This window comes from Peromyscus leucopus, chromosome 22 (assembly GCF_004664715.2).
Source record: "Peromyscus leucopus breed LL Stock chromosome 22, UCI_PerLeu_2.1, whole genome shotgun sequence".
NCBI classification, from domain to species: domain Eukaryota; kingdom Metazoa; phylum Chordata; class Mammalia; order Rodentia; family Cricetidae; genus Peromyscus; species Peromyscus leucopus.
In genome coordinates, this window is record NC_051081.1 from 21,740,019 (window position 1) to 21,752,592 (window position 12,574).

At 49.6% G+C, this 12,574-nt stretch overlaps 1 protein-coding gene across 1 annotated transcript in view; it reads right to left on the minus strand.

Moving 5' to 3' along the window:
- Positions 1–216: 216 nt before the first annotated feature.
- Positions 217–12,574, minus strand: part of Mta3 (metastasis associated 1 family member 3) — a 130,225-nt gene continuing 117,867 nt past the window's right edge. Inside the window, 2 exon segments of the mRNA XM_037197982.1 lie at positions 217–1,242; positions 2,792–2,983. Of these exon segments, the coding sequence (XP_037053877.1) occupies positions 2,826–2,983 (158 nt within the window). The 3' untranslated portion in view covers positions 217–1,242; positions 2,792–2,825.

Sequence of the window (12,574 nt, forward strand, 5' to 3'; positions counted from 1 at the left end):
AAGGTGGCTGCAAGGTCAGATCCTATTTGTCTTGTCAGTAGTGGGACTCTGGGCTCCACAGCCTGTCCCTGCTAATGGAGAGGTGGCCCGCGTCCTCTGCTCAGGGAGTTACTTTGGTGACTGTCACTGAGCGTGGAGGCTGCCAGAGCAGCCATCTAGGATGTTACTGAGGGCTTGTATCCAGGGCAGTAAAACAGGCAGGTCTCCAGGGCCCCGGCACACATGCTCACCGAAAAGCTGGAGGAGTGAGGGATCACGAAGCCATCTACATCGATTCCTATCTACAAAGAAGATTTCCATCCTCTACCCCACCCCTCAGGCCCAACAGAGTCTACTTAAAATAAAATGGGGGCGGGGAGGGGGAGATTTGTGACCCACTAAAGGATCTCTCTACCCCGGCTACAGATCTTTGTCGGCTGGTGTAGCTATAAGGGAAGAGGACAGTAAGCCAACAGCTTGTCACAGTGATGTGCTTGCACGCTTGGCGCAGTTGACACCCGCTCTCTGTGGGGCTCCCCGGGACCGAACGGAAACCAGTTCAACCCCGTGTCTCTCCGGCGACGGAGCAGATGCTGACAGCTGCTTGCAGGCTGGCCAAGGTCAAGAACCGTCTGTTCCCCCAGACCCTCCGGCCCCACAGAGGGTGGGAGTAAACCCTGCGTGGGATGCAGAAAGAGTCATTTCCTCCGTGAGGAGAGAAAGGCAGCCTATTGAAAAAAAGCCGAGAGACACAATAGCAAAGGCAGGGCGATGTCGTGGGCCGCACGAAGAGCGGCACATCCTGAAGGAGAAGCCGCTCAGAAAGATGCCATGTCCCTCCCGTGCATCATTTCACAGCAGGAAACAGTAGGGTGGGCACATGCAGGGCAGTGGGGCTCCGGGACCGCAGCAGCCTCCACGGCTGAGCTAGCAGCTCCTGGGAGTTGGGAACTGGGAAGTGAGGAGGCTGGCTAGTGGCTCCCTGCTCGCCTCAGTTCTCAGACACGTCCATCCTGGGACAGCAAGGTCTCTGGGAAGGAAGCTAGGTGTCACTGGTTCACACGCGGAGCCGCGGATGCGGACTGCGCGCTCCTACAGTTTCTCCCCGGCCCCTCTAGGACGCCAAGGGGTGTGCGCGGAGCTCTCCCAGTGAAGGAGCCACCTTCTTTCCAGGCATGGCTGTGACCACCAGCGGGACAGTAGCAGGTCTTGAAGTACAGGATGGAAGAGGGATAGCTCAGTCTGACACACAGCAGGTAAGTTCTGGAAAAGGGAAGAAACAAGATCAAGGCTCAACGATTTCTGACGGGCGAACGCAAACTAAGCGTGCAGGGCGGGCGCCTCCCACCAACATGGCGACTGGCGGGGAAAGAAGGCTCGGACTACCGTTTAGGGATAGACCCAAGGGATAATGACACTTAAGCATCAAAGCCAAGACTTGGGTGCAGGCGCAGTGGCTGCCGGTGAGGCTCCTGCACCCCAGGCCAGTGGTTCTGTGTTCATCCACAGACCTTAGGGAACCTCCTGCTGACTTGGAGAAAATGAGCGCACTCAGCTGGGGGAAGCAGCCCACACTGTCTTCCAGCTGTTGTAATCATGGTGACGCCAACCCTCCCGGGCTATGGATACACTCCGCAGGAGAGTGAGCCTCAACCCGCAGTGTCACGGGTCAGAACCGTCCCCACTCTGTCACCGCTGTGCATCTGGACTTGTGACAGAAATGAATAACTGAACAGCCGAAGTAGCTTGCCAACATGATCACTGCTGTCAGGGCGTGGGGGATGCTGAGGTGGCATGAAAATGCTTGGACATTCTCTCCCATCATTCACTGCAGCCCAGACAGAACCAAAATGTTCGCTTTCACAGGTTCGAGCCATCCTGAGGGACAGAGGATGGGCTAAGCTGGGGTGTCACCTCCTGAGACTTTAGGGGACGGGGAAGGAACAGATGTACAGCCTGGTATCCAACAGCGGCTCATCAAATGTGTTAAAGGCTCAAATTCAGTTCAGGAATCAATGAACAGCTACTTTCCTGGTCCTCGTGTGTATTATGTAACCGCTTTAACCATTAGAACCTTAGGACAATCAGAAAGACTGAGCACTTGCTTACAGTCACACAGTGAGTACATTACAGAGTCAAGACCTGAACTCAGATCTGAACTCAGATCAAGTTTTCCCCACTCCACTGAGCCTCTCATTCTCCACCCAGCCCAGTGAGAGTATATATACTTCAGTGTCTGCGTTACGAGTGTGCCAGTATCTCTCAGAAGTCTGCTCCTCCACCTCTGGTGGGAAAGGCGTGGACTCCATTATTCACTTGTCCCAGCAGAAATACAACATCTGCTCGAATGCAGTATACAGAGGCCACGTTTCTGACCTATCATCGTAAAGTTTCGCTAAACTCACCTGCTTGGGATTCAGAGCAACCCTCTCTGGTAGCTGGTCGCTCGCTCGGGATCTGGAGTCCAGGCTCATACCTGCTTTCCTCACACTGGCTTGAGACATGCTACCCCTCTACATCCCAGCAGAGTCCCCGTGCTCACATCCGCCCCCACGAGGCTGCCATTTCCTTCTCTCCTGCCCAGAGCTTCCCCAGCCCCACACATTTCCGGGAAGCGAGAACAGTGGGCATCACCAGGACTCACGCACACAATGCAGCAGCGGGTAGCAGATGGCCCCAGGGAAAGGTCTAACTCCCAGGTCTCCTTCCAGGACCAGAGACAGCCTCAGTCATTTATCTCTTTGCTCATGCGCAAACGTGTTCATCTAGATTGGCCGCCTTTGCCATCGCTAACTGAGTCATAAGCACTTACTTTGTTTTCTGCAAAATGCTCCCTATTGGTTTGACTACTCAGAAGTACTTGAAGCCCGTGGACTCGGAGACTCTGCCCTCTGGCCAACCGATGCCACAAAAGCAAGCTCTTTTACAGTCTCTAGTTGCAGGCTTGTGAGTCCATGTCCTCCCCTTCCGAAAATCAGAGAATTCACCATCCGAATCTTGGAGGCTGGAAAGCAGATGGTGAGTGAGAGTATGCATTCAAGAAAGCTAGGCTTGGGCCAGGGGGAGGGCTCAGGAGGTAAAAGGCACTTTGTGTGCAAGCCTGATGGCCTGAGTTTGATCCCTAGAACCCAGACGGTATCGGGAGTTGTCATTTATATGTGTGGCCTCACATGTATGCATGCATGAGAGTGCATGGTGCACGCGTGCGCACATGCGCACACACACATTCTCTCTCTCTCCTCCCCACCCCCACCCCCCACGCCCGAGAGCTAGATTTGAGGCTGGCCGTGAAGCGGAGGGCCCAGTTCGTCCAAAGAATCCTCAAAGGGCTCTCAGAAAGTGATACTGGGAATTGGAGGCGAAGACTGAAGTAACTGATGAGTTGAGAGTGGTTGGATCAGCGAGCCCGGAGCGATCCGGAGCTCAAGTCCATGGGCAACTGGCTACTTCCCACCATGGCCGGGTGTGTCTGAGGGAGATAACAGGTGCCGTGCACATTTGAGAGAGCAAGTGAGTGTGCGCTCTGAGCGGTGACTCTCCAGCGTGCAGGCAGCAAAATGCATGCCCTCTGGGGAGGCCGCAGGAGGAAGCTTCCTGGGGGACTCTGAGGAGTGCACATGTCAAGATGCTACATCAAGGCGCTGGCCTTTGGGGCTAACTGCTGGCTGCCACGCAAACTCAACAGCCCAGAATGTTGCGGTTGTTTCCTGCAATATTGCAATATCCAGGGCCTTAACTGTGCTAGGTAAGCACTCTGCCAGCCCTAGGGTGACCAGGACAAAAATCTCTAACACACACGCTAGAGTTGAGACGTAAAAACCAAAACATTATCGATGACCTCTGAGAAGCAACAAAAGAGTTTCCATAAAGCATAAACAGCAAGATTTTTTTTTTTTTTTAAATTTTAAACCAGGAAAACCAAGGTAGAGAGGCATGGAAGCGTGGCCGGTGTTCTATTTCCTTCAATGGTAGGTTAATTTATATTGGACTAACACTCTGGCCAATCAGATCTAGGCAAACTTAAACAAACAACTTAAAAACCACCCAGAGGTAGAGGAGAGGCTGTAGCCCCAGGACAGAGCAGGATTAGCTGAGGGCTACTCTCAACTCTGCCTTTCCTGCGAGCCATGAAATACAGAAAGCCCACTCAGGCAGAGAGGGGTGGCTTCACTGGGATGAGTCATCAGAGGTGAGAGTTCAAGGCTATCTACACAGCTATAAATCAGGGAAGGAGACCTTGAAAAGGAAGGGGACTCAGGGAGCACTCGGATGTCCTTACACACACCCCAAATCACAGGCTCCTTCCTGACGCCTAAGTACAGGGCTAAATGATTTGAGCAGGACCTGAGCAGCCACCAGAAGGCAGAATTTGGAGTTTAACGTCCGCCAGCTTACAGGGGCTGGGTCAACGGCATGATTTTTCTACTGAAAACCCAGAAGGCTAAACAAATCTGACGATCTCTAATCTCGAAACCAGTGGTTTCCAACCTTCCTAATCCCGAGACTTTTTAATACAGTCCCCCAACCATAACATTATTTTAACTGTAGTTTTGCTACTGTTATGAATCGTGATGTAAATATCTGCGTTTTCCAATGATCTTAGGTGACCTGTGAAAGCGTTGTTCGAGAAGGTTGAGAACCACTGTTTTAAACTAAGCCTCCACAGAATCACAGCAATCAGGGCTGGAGAGATGTCTCCGTAGTCAAAGGGCTTACCATGAATGCACAGGGACCAGATTTGCATCTCCAGAACCCACATAAAGTGCCAGGTGGCCATCGTGGCCTGCCTGTAATCCACGCCTTGCAAGGGGGAGATGGGGATCCCCAGAGAAAGCTGGCTAGCAAGACTAGTCTCATTGGGCCCGACTGAGCGCCCCGGCCTCGGCGAGGTGGATCATGGCTCCCAACATCAGCCCTGGCCTCCACATCACACGCACTGGTAAGCCCACACATGTGCAAGCACGCACAGACACACGCACCTCCTCTCCCTGAGACACCAACATGGAAAAAGAGAAAAGTAAGAATCAAGGTGATTCCTGTTTATCTACCTGCTGGAGCAAGACTGAGAACATGGCAGAGGAAACGGAAGCTGGAGTCTCTGCAGCTTGTCATTCACAGTGACTGCCATTCTAAGTACCAGAGAGGAGAAGCAGGGAAATGGAACCGACAATCAAAAGAAAAATGTCAGCAGAAGATAGATGTGAGAGCTAGCTGTTAGACACAGAATCAAACTATCTGCCATAGATATGTTAAATAAGCTATAGAAGAGGCTGTGATGGGCGACAACGTGGTATGCTTCTCCTTCTTCTTTTCAAAGAGATAGGGCCTCACTATAGAACTCAAACTGGCCTAGAACTTGACATGTGCCTAGACGTGCCCTGAACTCATGATCTTCTTGTCTCAGACTCCAAGTCCTGGGATTACAGGCCTGTGCCACCACGGCTGCCCCTCAGCTGTATTTTAGAAATATAAAAGAAGGGACCCATGCCCTGGATTCCAGCACTCCAGAGGCAAAGGCAGTTGGATCTCTGTGAATTCAGGCCAGCCTAGTCTACATAGAAAGTCCAGGCCAGCCAGGGCTACACAGTGAAACCCTGTCTAAAAAATAAAGAAATAAAGACAGTAATATAAAAAATACTATATGGCCAAGCAAGGTGCACACACCTTTAATGCCAGCACTCAGGAGGCAGAGGCAGGAGGTCCTCTGTGAGCTCCAGGCCAGCAAGGGCTACAGAGAGCCTGTCTTAAATTTTAATTAACTAGTTAAAACGGCAATAGAATATCACTTTATGGGATTTTTCAGATCTGTAAAGGAATGATGTACACTGGCTTTGGAGATGCCATTGGATCCATTTCACTTCAAATTTAATAAAACAAGAAAAAACTCAATAGAAAGCACAGGCCTGTGATCACAGCACTCAGAAAACTGCGCAAGAGGATTGAGTCTGAGGCCAACTTGGCTGCATAGTGAGACCGTCTCAAAGGAAAAAGAAAGAGAAAAGACAAAGAGTGCTTGGCTAGCATGCAGAAGGACATGGGTTCACCCCTGAGAATTGAAAAGAACAACAAACTGGGAATAGACTGCCAACAAGAGGCTGTTTGGCCAGCATGCATGGGGTCCTGGGTTCGATTTCCAAGAGTGCAAAAACAAAGCAAACACCTAAAGACAATTTTCATTACATTTTATTACTTTTAAATATTTTTATAAAATTTTCATTACATTTTATTGTGTGTGTGTGTGTGTGTGTGTGTGTGTGTGTGTGTGTGTGTACACATGTGCGTACCACAGTGCACATGGAGGTCAGAGGGCACTTGCAGGAGTCGGTTCTCTCCTCTCACCATGAGGGTCCCCGGGGTCAAACTCAGGTCACGGGCTTGGTGGCAGTGCCTTTACCTGCTTAGCCATCGTTCCGGCCCTAAAAACAATTTTTTAAAAGAGAGATGAATAAAGAAAGAAAAGTGATGTGGCCATACCGGTATTAGAAGAAGTAGACTACTAGATAAGAAGCATTAACAGTGATAAAGAAGGTCACCTCACAGTGATAAAATGTTAAAAAAAAGACATAAAAATAATATATGCATATACACATACATGCCCCAACAGAATTTAAAAAATACACGAAACCAACACTGACACACTAATGGGAAAACAGATAGATCTGGTTAGAAAGTTAAGCTGAGACAGTTCTCCAGACGCCAGAGGAGGTCCAGGCACGCACATGTCAGAGGTAATCTTTTTGATTGTGTTAACTGAGGTGAGATCTGCCCACTGTGGGCGGCACCATTCCCTAGGTGAGATCTGCCCACCGTGGGTGGCACCCACCATTCTTTAGGTGAGATCTGCCCACCGTGGGTGGCACCCACCATTCTCTAGGTGAGATCTGCCCACCGTGGGTGGCACCATTCTCTAGGTGAGATCTGTCCACTGTGGGTGGCACCATTCTCTAGGTGAGATCTATCCACTGTGGGTGGCACCATTCCCTAGGTGAGATCTGTCCACTGTGGGTGGCACCCACCATTCCCTAGGTGAGATCTGTACACCGTGGGTGGCACCCACCATTCCCCTAGGTGAGATCTGCCCACTGTGGGTGGCACCCACCATTCCCTAGGTGAGAGCTGCCCACTGTGGGTGGCACTGTTCCCTGGTCGGGATCCTGACTGGAGAAAGGAAACTGAGCAAGTGCATGCATTCACTCTGTCTTCTTCCTGACTCCAGATCTGACGTGACCAGCTGCTTCAAGCTCTTGCTGCTTCTGCCTCCTCACCACGGGGACTGCATCCTAGACCTGTGAGCCAAATAAACCTTTTCTCCCTTAAGGTTTTTTTTTTTTTTTTTTTTTTTTTTTTTGGGTCAGGTACTTTACTGAAGCAACAGAAGCAGAGATTAAGGCAGAAGACATTCCCCATTTCCTTGCTGGAGCCTGGGAGATCTCTGAGCCTGGGAGCCTTTGCACATTGGTTTCTGGGATAGGTCTTTACTTACCAAGGCATCTAAATTCAGAACTGAGAGGTTGAAAATTAGCTCACAAATACTGCTCTGTGACAGACCCTGGTTGAGTTCCCAGCACCTACACAGTGGCTCACCCATCAGTAAACTCGAGTCCCAAGGGAATTTGTCACCCTCTTCTGGCCTCCCTGAGAAACAGGTACACATGTGGGGTCCATAAGCACACGCAAGTAAAACAGTCATAAACGTAAAAAATAAAAACAAACAAGCCAGGCACCGTGGTGCAAACCTTTAATCCCAGCACTTGGAAGGCAGACATGAGCGGATCTCTGTGAGTTCGAGGCCAGCCTGGTCTATATATCGAATTCCAGGATGACCAAGGCTACATAAAGAGATCCAGTCTTAAAACAACAACAAAACAAACAAACAAAATATTTTAAAAAACCAAAAATGATCCAGTACTGCTACCCAGTGGGCTCCTCAGACATCTGTGCCTGGTCACTGATGGTAAAACTAACCCAGATGAACCAAATCCCTTTGCTTTCCGGAGTGGGCTCCTCAGACATCTGTGCCTGGTCACTGATGGTAAAACTAACCCAGATGAACCAAATCCCTTTGCTTTCCGGTCTTCTTTGCTTTTCCAAACATCTAAGCAGCTCTCGCACTAGAGACTTCTGCTCTCTAGCCAGAGGTTTCCTTCAGGAAGGTCACCTCTATGGGTTACTGAGATGGAGACAGCCAGGGACAGGTTGGTTTTAAAGGCTTTGGTAATGGCCTCTGCAGGTAAACAGCACTTAACTGAAGAAGCCAGCTGAAGATTCCAGGAACCACTGTGGACATCTGTCACTCTCCCAGGACCCCCACACCGAGAGCTCCAAATTAGTCTTGTGGGAACACGCGAGTATTTTCTCCAGAGAGAGACAAGTGTTCTCTGGGAGAAAATGTGCTATCAGCACAAACAAGTACAGGGAATGGCCGATCTGGAATCCTTCCAGAGAGCCTAAAATACCAGGCTGCTGATTAACCATGCCTTATGTGCCCGGTCTGTCTTCCTATCCAAGCCTTACCCCTGTGGCTTCATAGGCTGAAGAAAGCTCCACGGTCCTCAGACAATGACCCAGTAGTCTTCAAGCCAATACACGAGGGACTCTGCTTCACCTTTAATAAACCCTGGGGCCATGTGGCCCTTTGTATTCTTTGCTTATGCACTGCTGGAGCTGGGACCTGGGGCCATATGCACCGTAGGCAGATACGGTACCACCGGTCCACCTTCCCCAAACTCCTAGTAGTCCAGTCTGTCCTCTCTATTACCTCTACCTCCCCAGGGCTGGAACTACAGATGTGTGGCACCACAATCAAACTGTGCAGTGGTGGAGATCAACTCCAGGGTCTTTAGGCGCTGCACCAACTGAGCTAAATCCCCAGCCCCAAATAATGTCTTTTAAATACAGAATTTAGAATATATATTTAACCCAGTTATGAGACTCTACCTGAGACTAGAAGACCAGAGGTGAATCTAAAGAAATTTGACTCTCTTCCATAAGCAATGCTTTAGACCATTCAAAAGGGAAACTGTGGTCTTTGGAAATGACATAAAATTGCTGACAGAAGGCAGCCGGGGCCCAAGCATGCCTGGGCGTGCCATCCGCTGTCTTTGGCAGTCTATTTTTATTGGCATTTGTGAAGGCAGCAGATGTAGGCATCGCGATCCAAAGCTGGTCCAGTGGCTCTCACCATCACCCCTTTCCCAGAGCCGGGATGCCAACAGTTGGACTTGTTGAATCATCGACTCCACAAACAAGTCATCGAAAGGAAACTCTTCCCATCCCAGATCATAATATTGTACTTGGAGAGCCATCCCAAGTAGATACCCTCTCCCTGGGAGAGTCAGAAAAATGACATCACTCAATTCGGAAGATAAAGAACAGTCTGCAGCGGAGCAGTGTGCCTCGGGGGAAATAAGCCAGCAGAGAGAGGATTAAAAAGGGGGCTATTATACAATCCATCACTTTTCCTGCCAGCTGCCCTGGCCCCATCCCACATCTCTCTAGGACCTATGGTTTGGCTTCCCCAAAACACTGAGTCTTATTCAGTAACTCCTAAGACAGGAGCCATGCCATCCTAGACCAAGGTTAAGGGCATCTCCAGCTGTGCCCCAGCGGTCAATATCAGTTCATAGCAGTTTTCCTCCAGGTCCCCATGTAATAATGATGACATCATAGCACGGGATCAAAGCGGTGTGACGAAAGGTCAGTGGACGAACCGAGGCCCAAGACCTGACACACTGGGAGGTGACAGTGTCTTCTGAGGAGGTCAGGGGAGGCTGAGAGGCTCATGCAGCCCATCTGCTCTCTTCTTTCTGGGATTTTTATTTTTTAGATTTAGTCTTCACTGTGAAAAACACTCTGCTGTCTGGAGATCTCAGCGTTCCAAGCCTCTGCTGTAGGTTTCTAATTATACAAGCCGGCAAGCAAGCCCTCTCTGGAAACTTAATTCTCATCTTTGCTGCTCCTTGGAATTAATTAATCAAAGGCAATTTCTCTGTAAAGATGCCACACCCCCTCGTGTGCAAATACACACAGGAACATAACAACTGTCTACCTCAGCTTCCTCAGTCGCTGGGGCAGGGAGTAAAAAGCACCGTGAGTGGCCCCGGAGCCACATTAGGAGAATCATGCATTTGGGAAAGCAAGAAAGACAGCTGGGCGTGTAGCTCAGTGGTAGAGCACTTGTGTAGTATGTACAGTGCCCCAAGTTCAATCCCTAGCAGTGGGGAAAAAACACATGTGCGTGCGTGCGTGCGTGCGTGCGTGCATGCGTGTGTGTGTGTGTGTGTGTGTGTGTGTGTGTGTGTGTAGGTTTCAGGAAAGACTCCCCCATTCATGCTCTTGCAAGCTTTGCTAATTAAACTCACCGAGTCACAAATACAAAAGATAAAAAAACAGGAGGGGGCATGTTGGGAGGAGGGGATGAGTGGGAAGGGGGTGGTGGTGGTGGTGAACATAACCTAAATTCATTAAACGCGGGATGAAATAGTCTATGAATAAAAAAGTAAGAGATAGAGGAATAAGGAACAAGCTGACATTTAATTTATATATGATATATAATTCACTAGACTACAAAACGGGTCGGCAGCTTTCTTTGTTCAAATAAAACTTTAATAGTAATTTTCCAAGTCTTTCTCCTCCTCCTTCTCTTCTTCTTGTGATAGGATCTCATGCAGCCCAGGCTGTCTTCAAACTTGCTACGAGGCAGAGGAAGGCCTTGAACTCCCGATCCCCATACCTTCACCTCCCAAGTGCTGGGACTACAGGCGTGCACCACCTTACCCACTGGAAAGCTAATTCTGTGTGTGTGTGTGTGTGTGTGTGTGTGTGTGTGTGTGTACACATGTAGATCAGACATCTACCTTGAGTATCACTCCTTAGGTGCCATCTACCCCCCCCCCTTTTTTTTTTTTTGAGATGGTGGCCTGGAGATCACCAAGTAGGCCGGGGAGCCCCAAGGAATTGGCCTCCCTTGAGCTGGGATTATGAGCAGGTGTCTTTAAGAAAAGTTACTTATTTACTTTTTTTTCATGTTTTATCTACATGGACGTCTGTGTACCACCAGTGTGCTTGGCATCCTTGGAGGCCAGAAGAGGTCATTAGATCCCCTGGGACTGGAGTTGTGGATGGTTGCTAGCCACCATAAAGGTTCTGATAATCAAACCTCTTCCTCTGAAAGAATGGCCCGTGCTCTTAACTGCTGAGCCAGCCAGCCAGCCTGTCCTCCTCCCCATCCACCCATTTTTGGCTTTCACACGGTTTCTCTGTGTCGTCCTGGCTATCCTGGAACTCACTGTAGACCAGGCTAGCCTTGACCTCAGAGATCCGCCTGTGTCTGCCTCCTGAGTGCTGGGATCAAGGGCGTGTACTAACATGCCCAGCTCTCTCCACCCCTTTGGTACAATGTGTGTTCTGGAGATAAAACACAGGTCTTTCCACATGCAGGGCCAGCACCTCTACCCAGTAAGTGACAGCCCCAGCCCTGGAGACGGGGTCTGGACACTTACTTGCTATGAGGCAGAGGCTGCAGGGGAGTGTCCGATTTAATTTAAATGCATGTCACCTCTTTTCTTTTTCCCTTTCCTTCTGAACACAGGAAAAGTAATGCTACAGGAGACAAGATGTGGATGGAGAGGCTTGGGAGAGTCAGGGAATGGAGATCACAGGTTTTTGTTAAACGCTTACTCCATAGTTAGAGCAAAAGACAAACCAAACCCAAAGATAACCGAATACCTACTGTGTTTTCCTGTGTATTTGCAAACAGACCTCATCTCTTATACCCAGGAAGCATCAACGTTTCCAATGAACATGCCTCACTCAATACACCCTAGGGTCCTCATTCATCTGGAGGACAACACAAGTTGGGGGTTCAAATCCCACTACAGCTACTTGCTAGCAATGTTAACTTTGGGCAAGTCACTTACCCTGTCTGAGCTGCTCATTTTTTTTCTACTACAAAAATGCAAGTTTAACAATACATCAGAATCAGAGGGGCAGTGGTGCCACATGCCATTAATTCCAGCACTTAGGAGGCAGAGGCAGGCAGATCTCTGTGAGTTCGAGCCCAGCCTGGTCTACAAAGCAAGTTCCAGGACAGCCAAGGCTACCCAGTGAAACTCTGTCTCAAAAAACTAAACCAAACCAAGCAAAAACAACCAAACAAACAAAACAACAAAAACAAAAACCCACGTACATAAAGCGTTGGGATGGTGGAACGATACAATGTATAAAAAAAATTCATCATGAGAATAGTTCTGTAAGGCAAACGTGATCACCACTTTACAGATTCAAAGAGAAGAAAGCAGGTGCAGAGAAGCCAAGTGAGTCGCCCAAGGCCTCATGGGAGCGAGCCTTCGGAGAAGTCTGAGATTAATTCCAGCTCCTGCAAACACTTGGCTGCCTGTCTCCACTGCCCACGGCACAGACGTACCCATCCTCCCCTCCTGCCCTCTCTCGGGCTCCCAGAGAGACACAGAGAGCTTCCCTTAAAGGGCCTTCCCCCGAGTCACTGGGCAGTGCCCCGCGGGGCAGGTTCGCCAGCAACGCAAATGACATCAAAGCGCCTGCCTCTCTATGTGTGTCAGAAAGTTGGGATGACCAC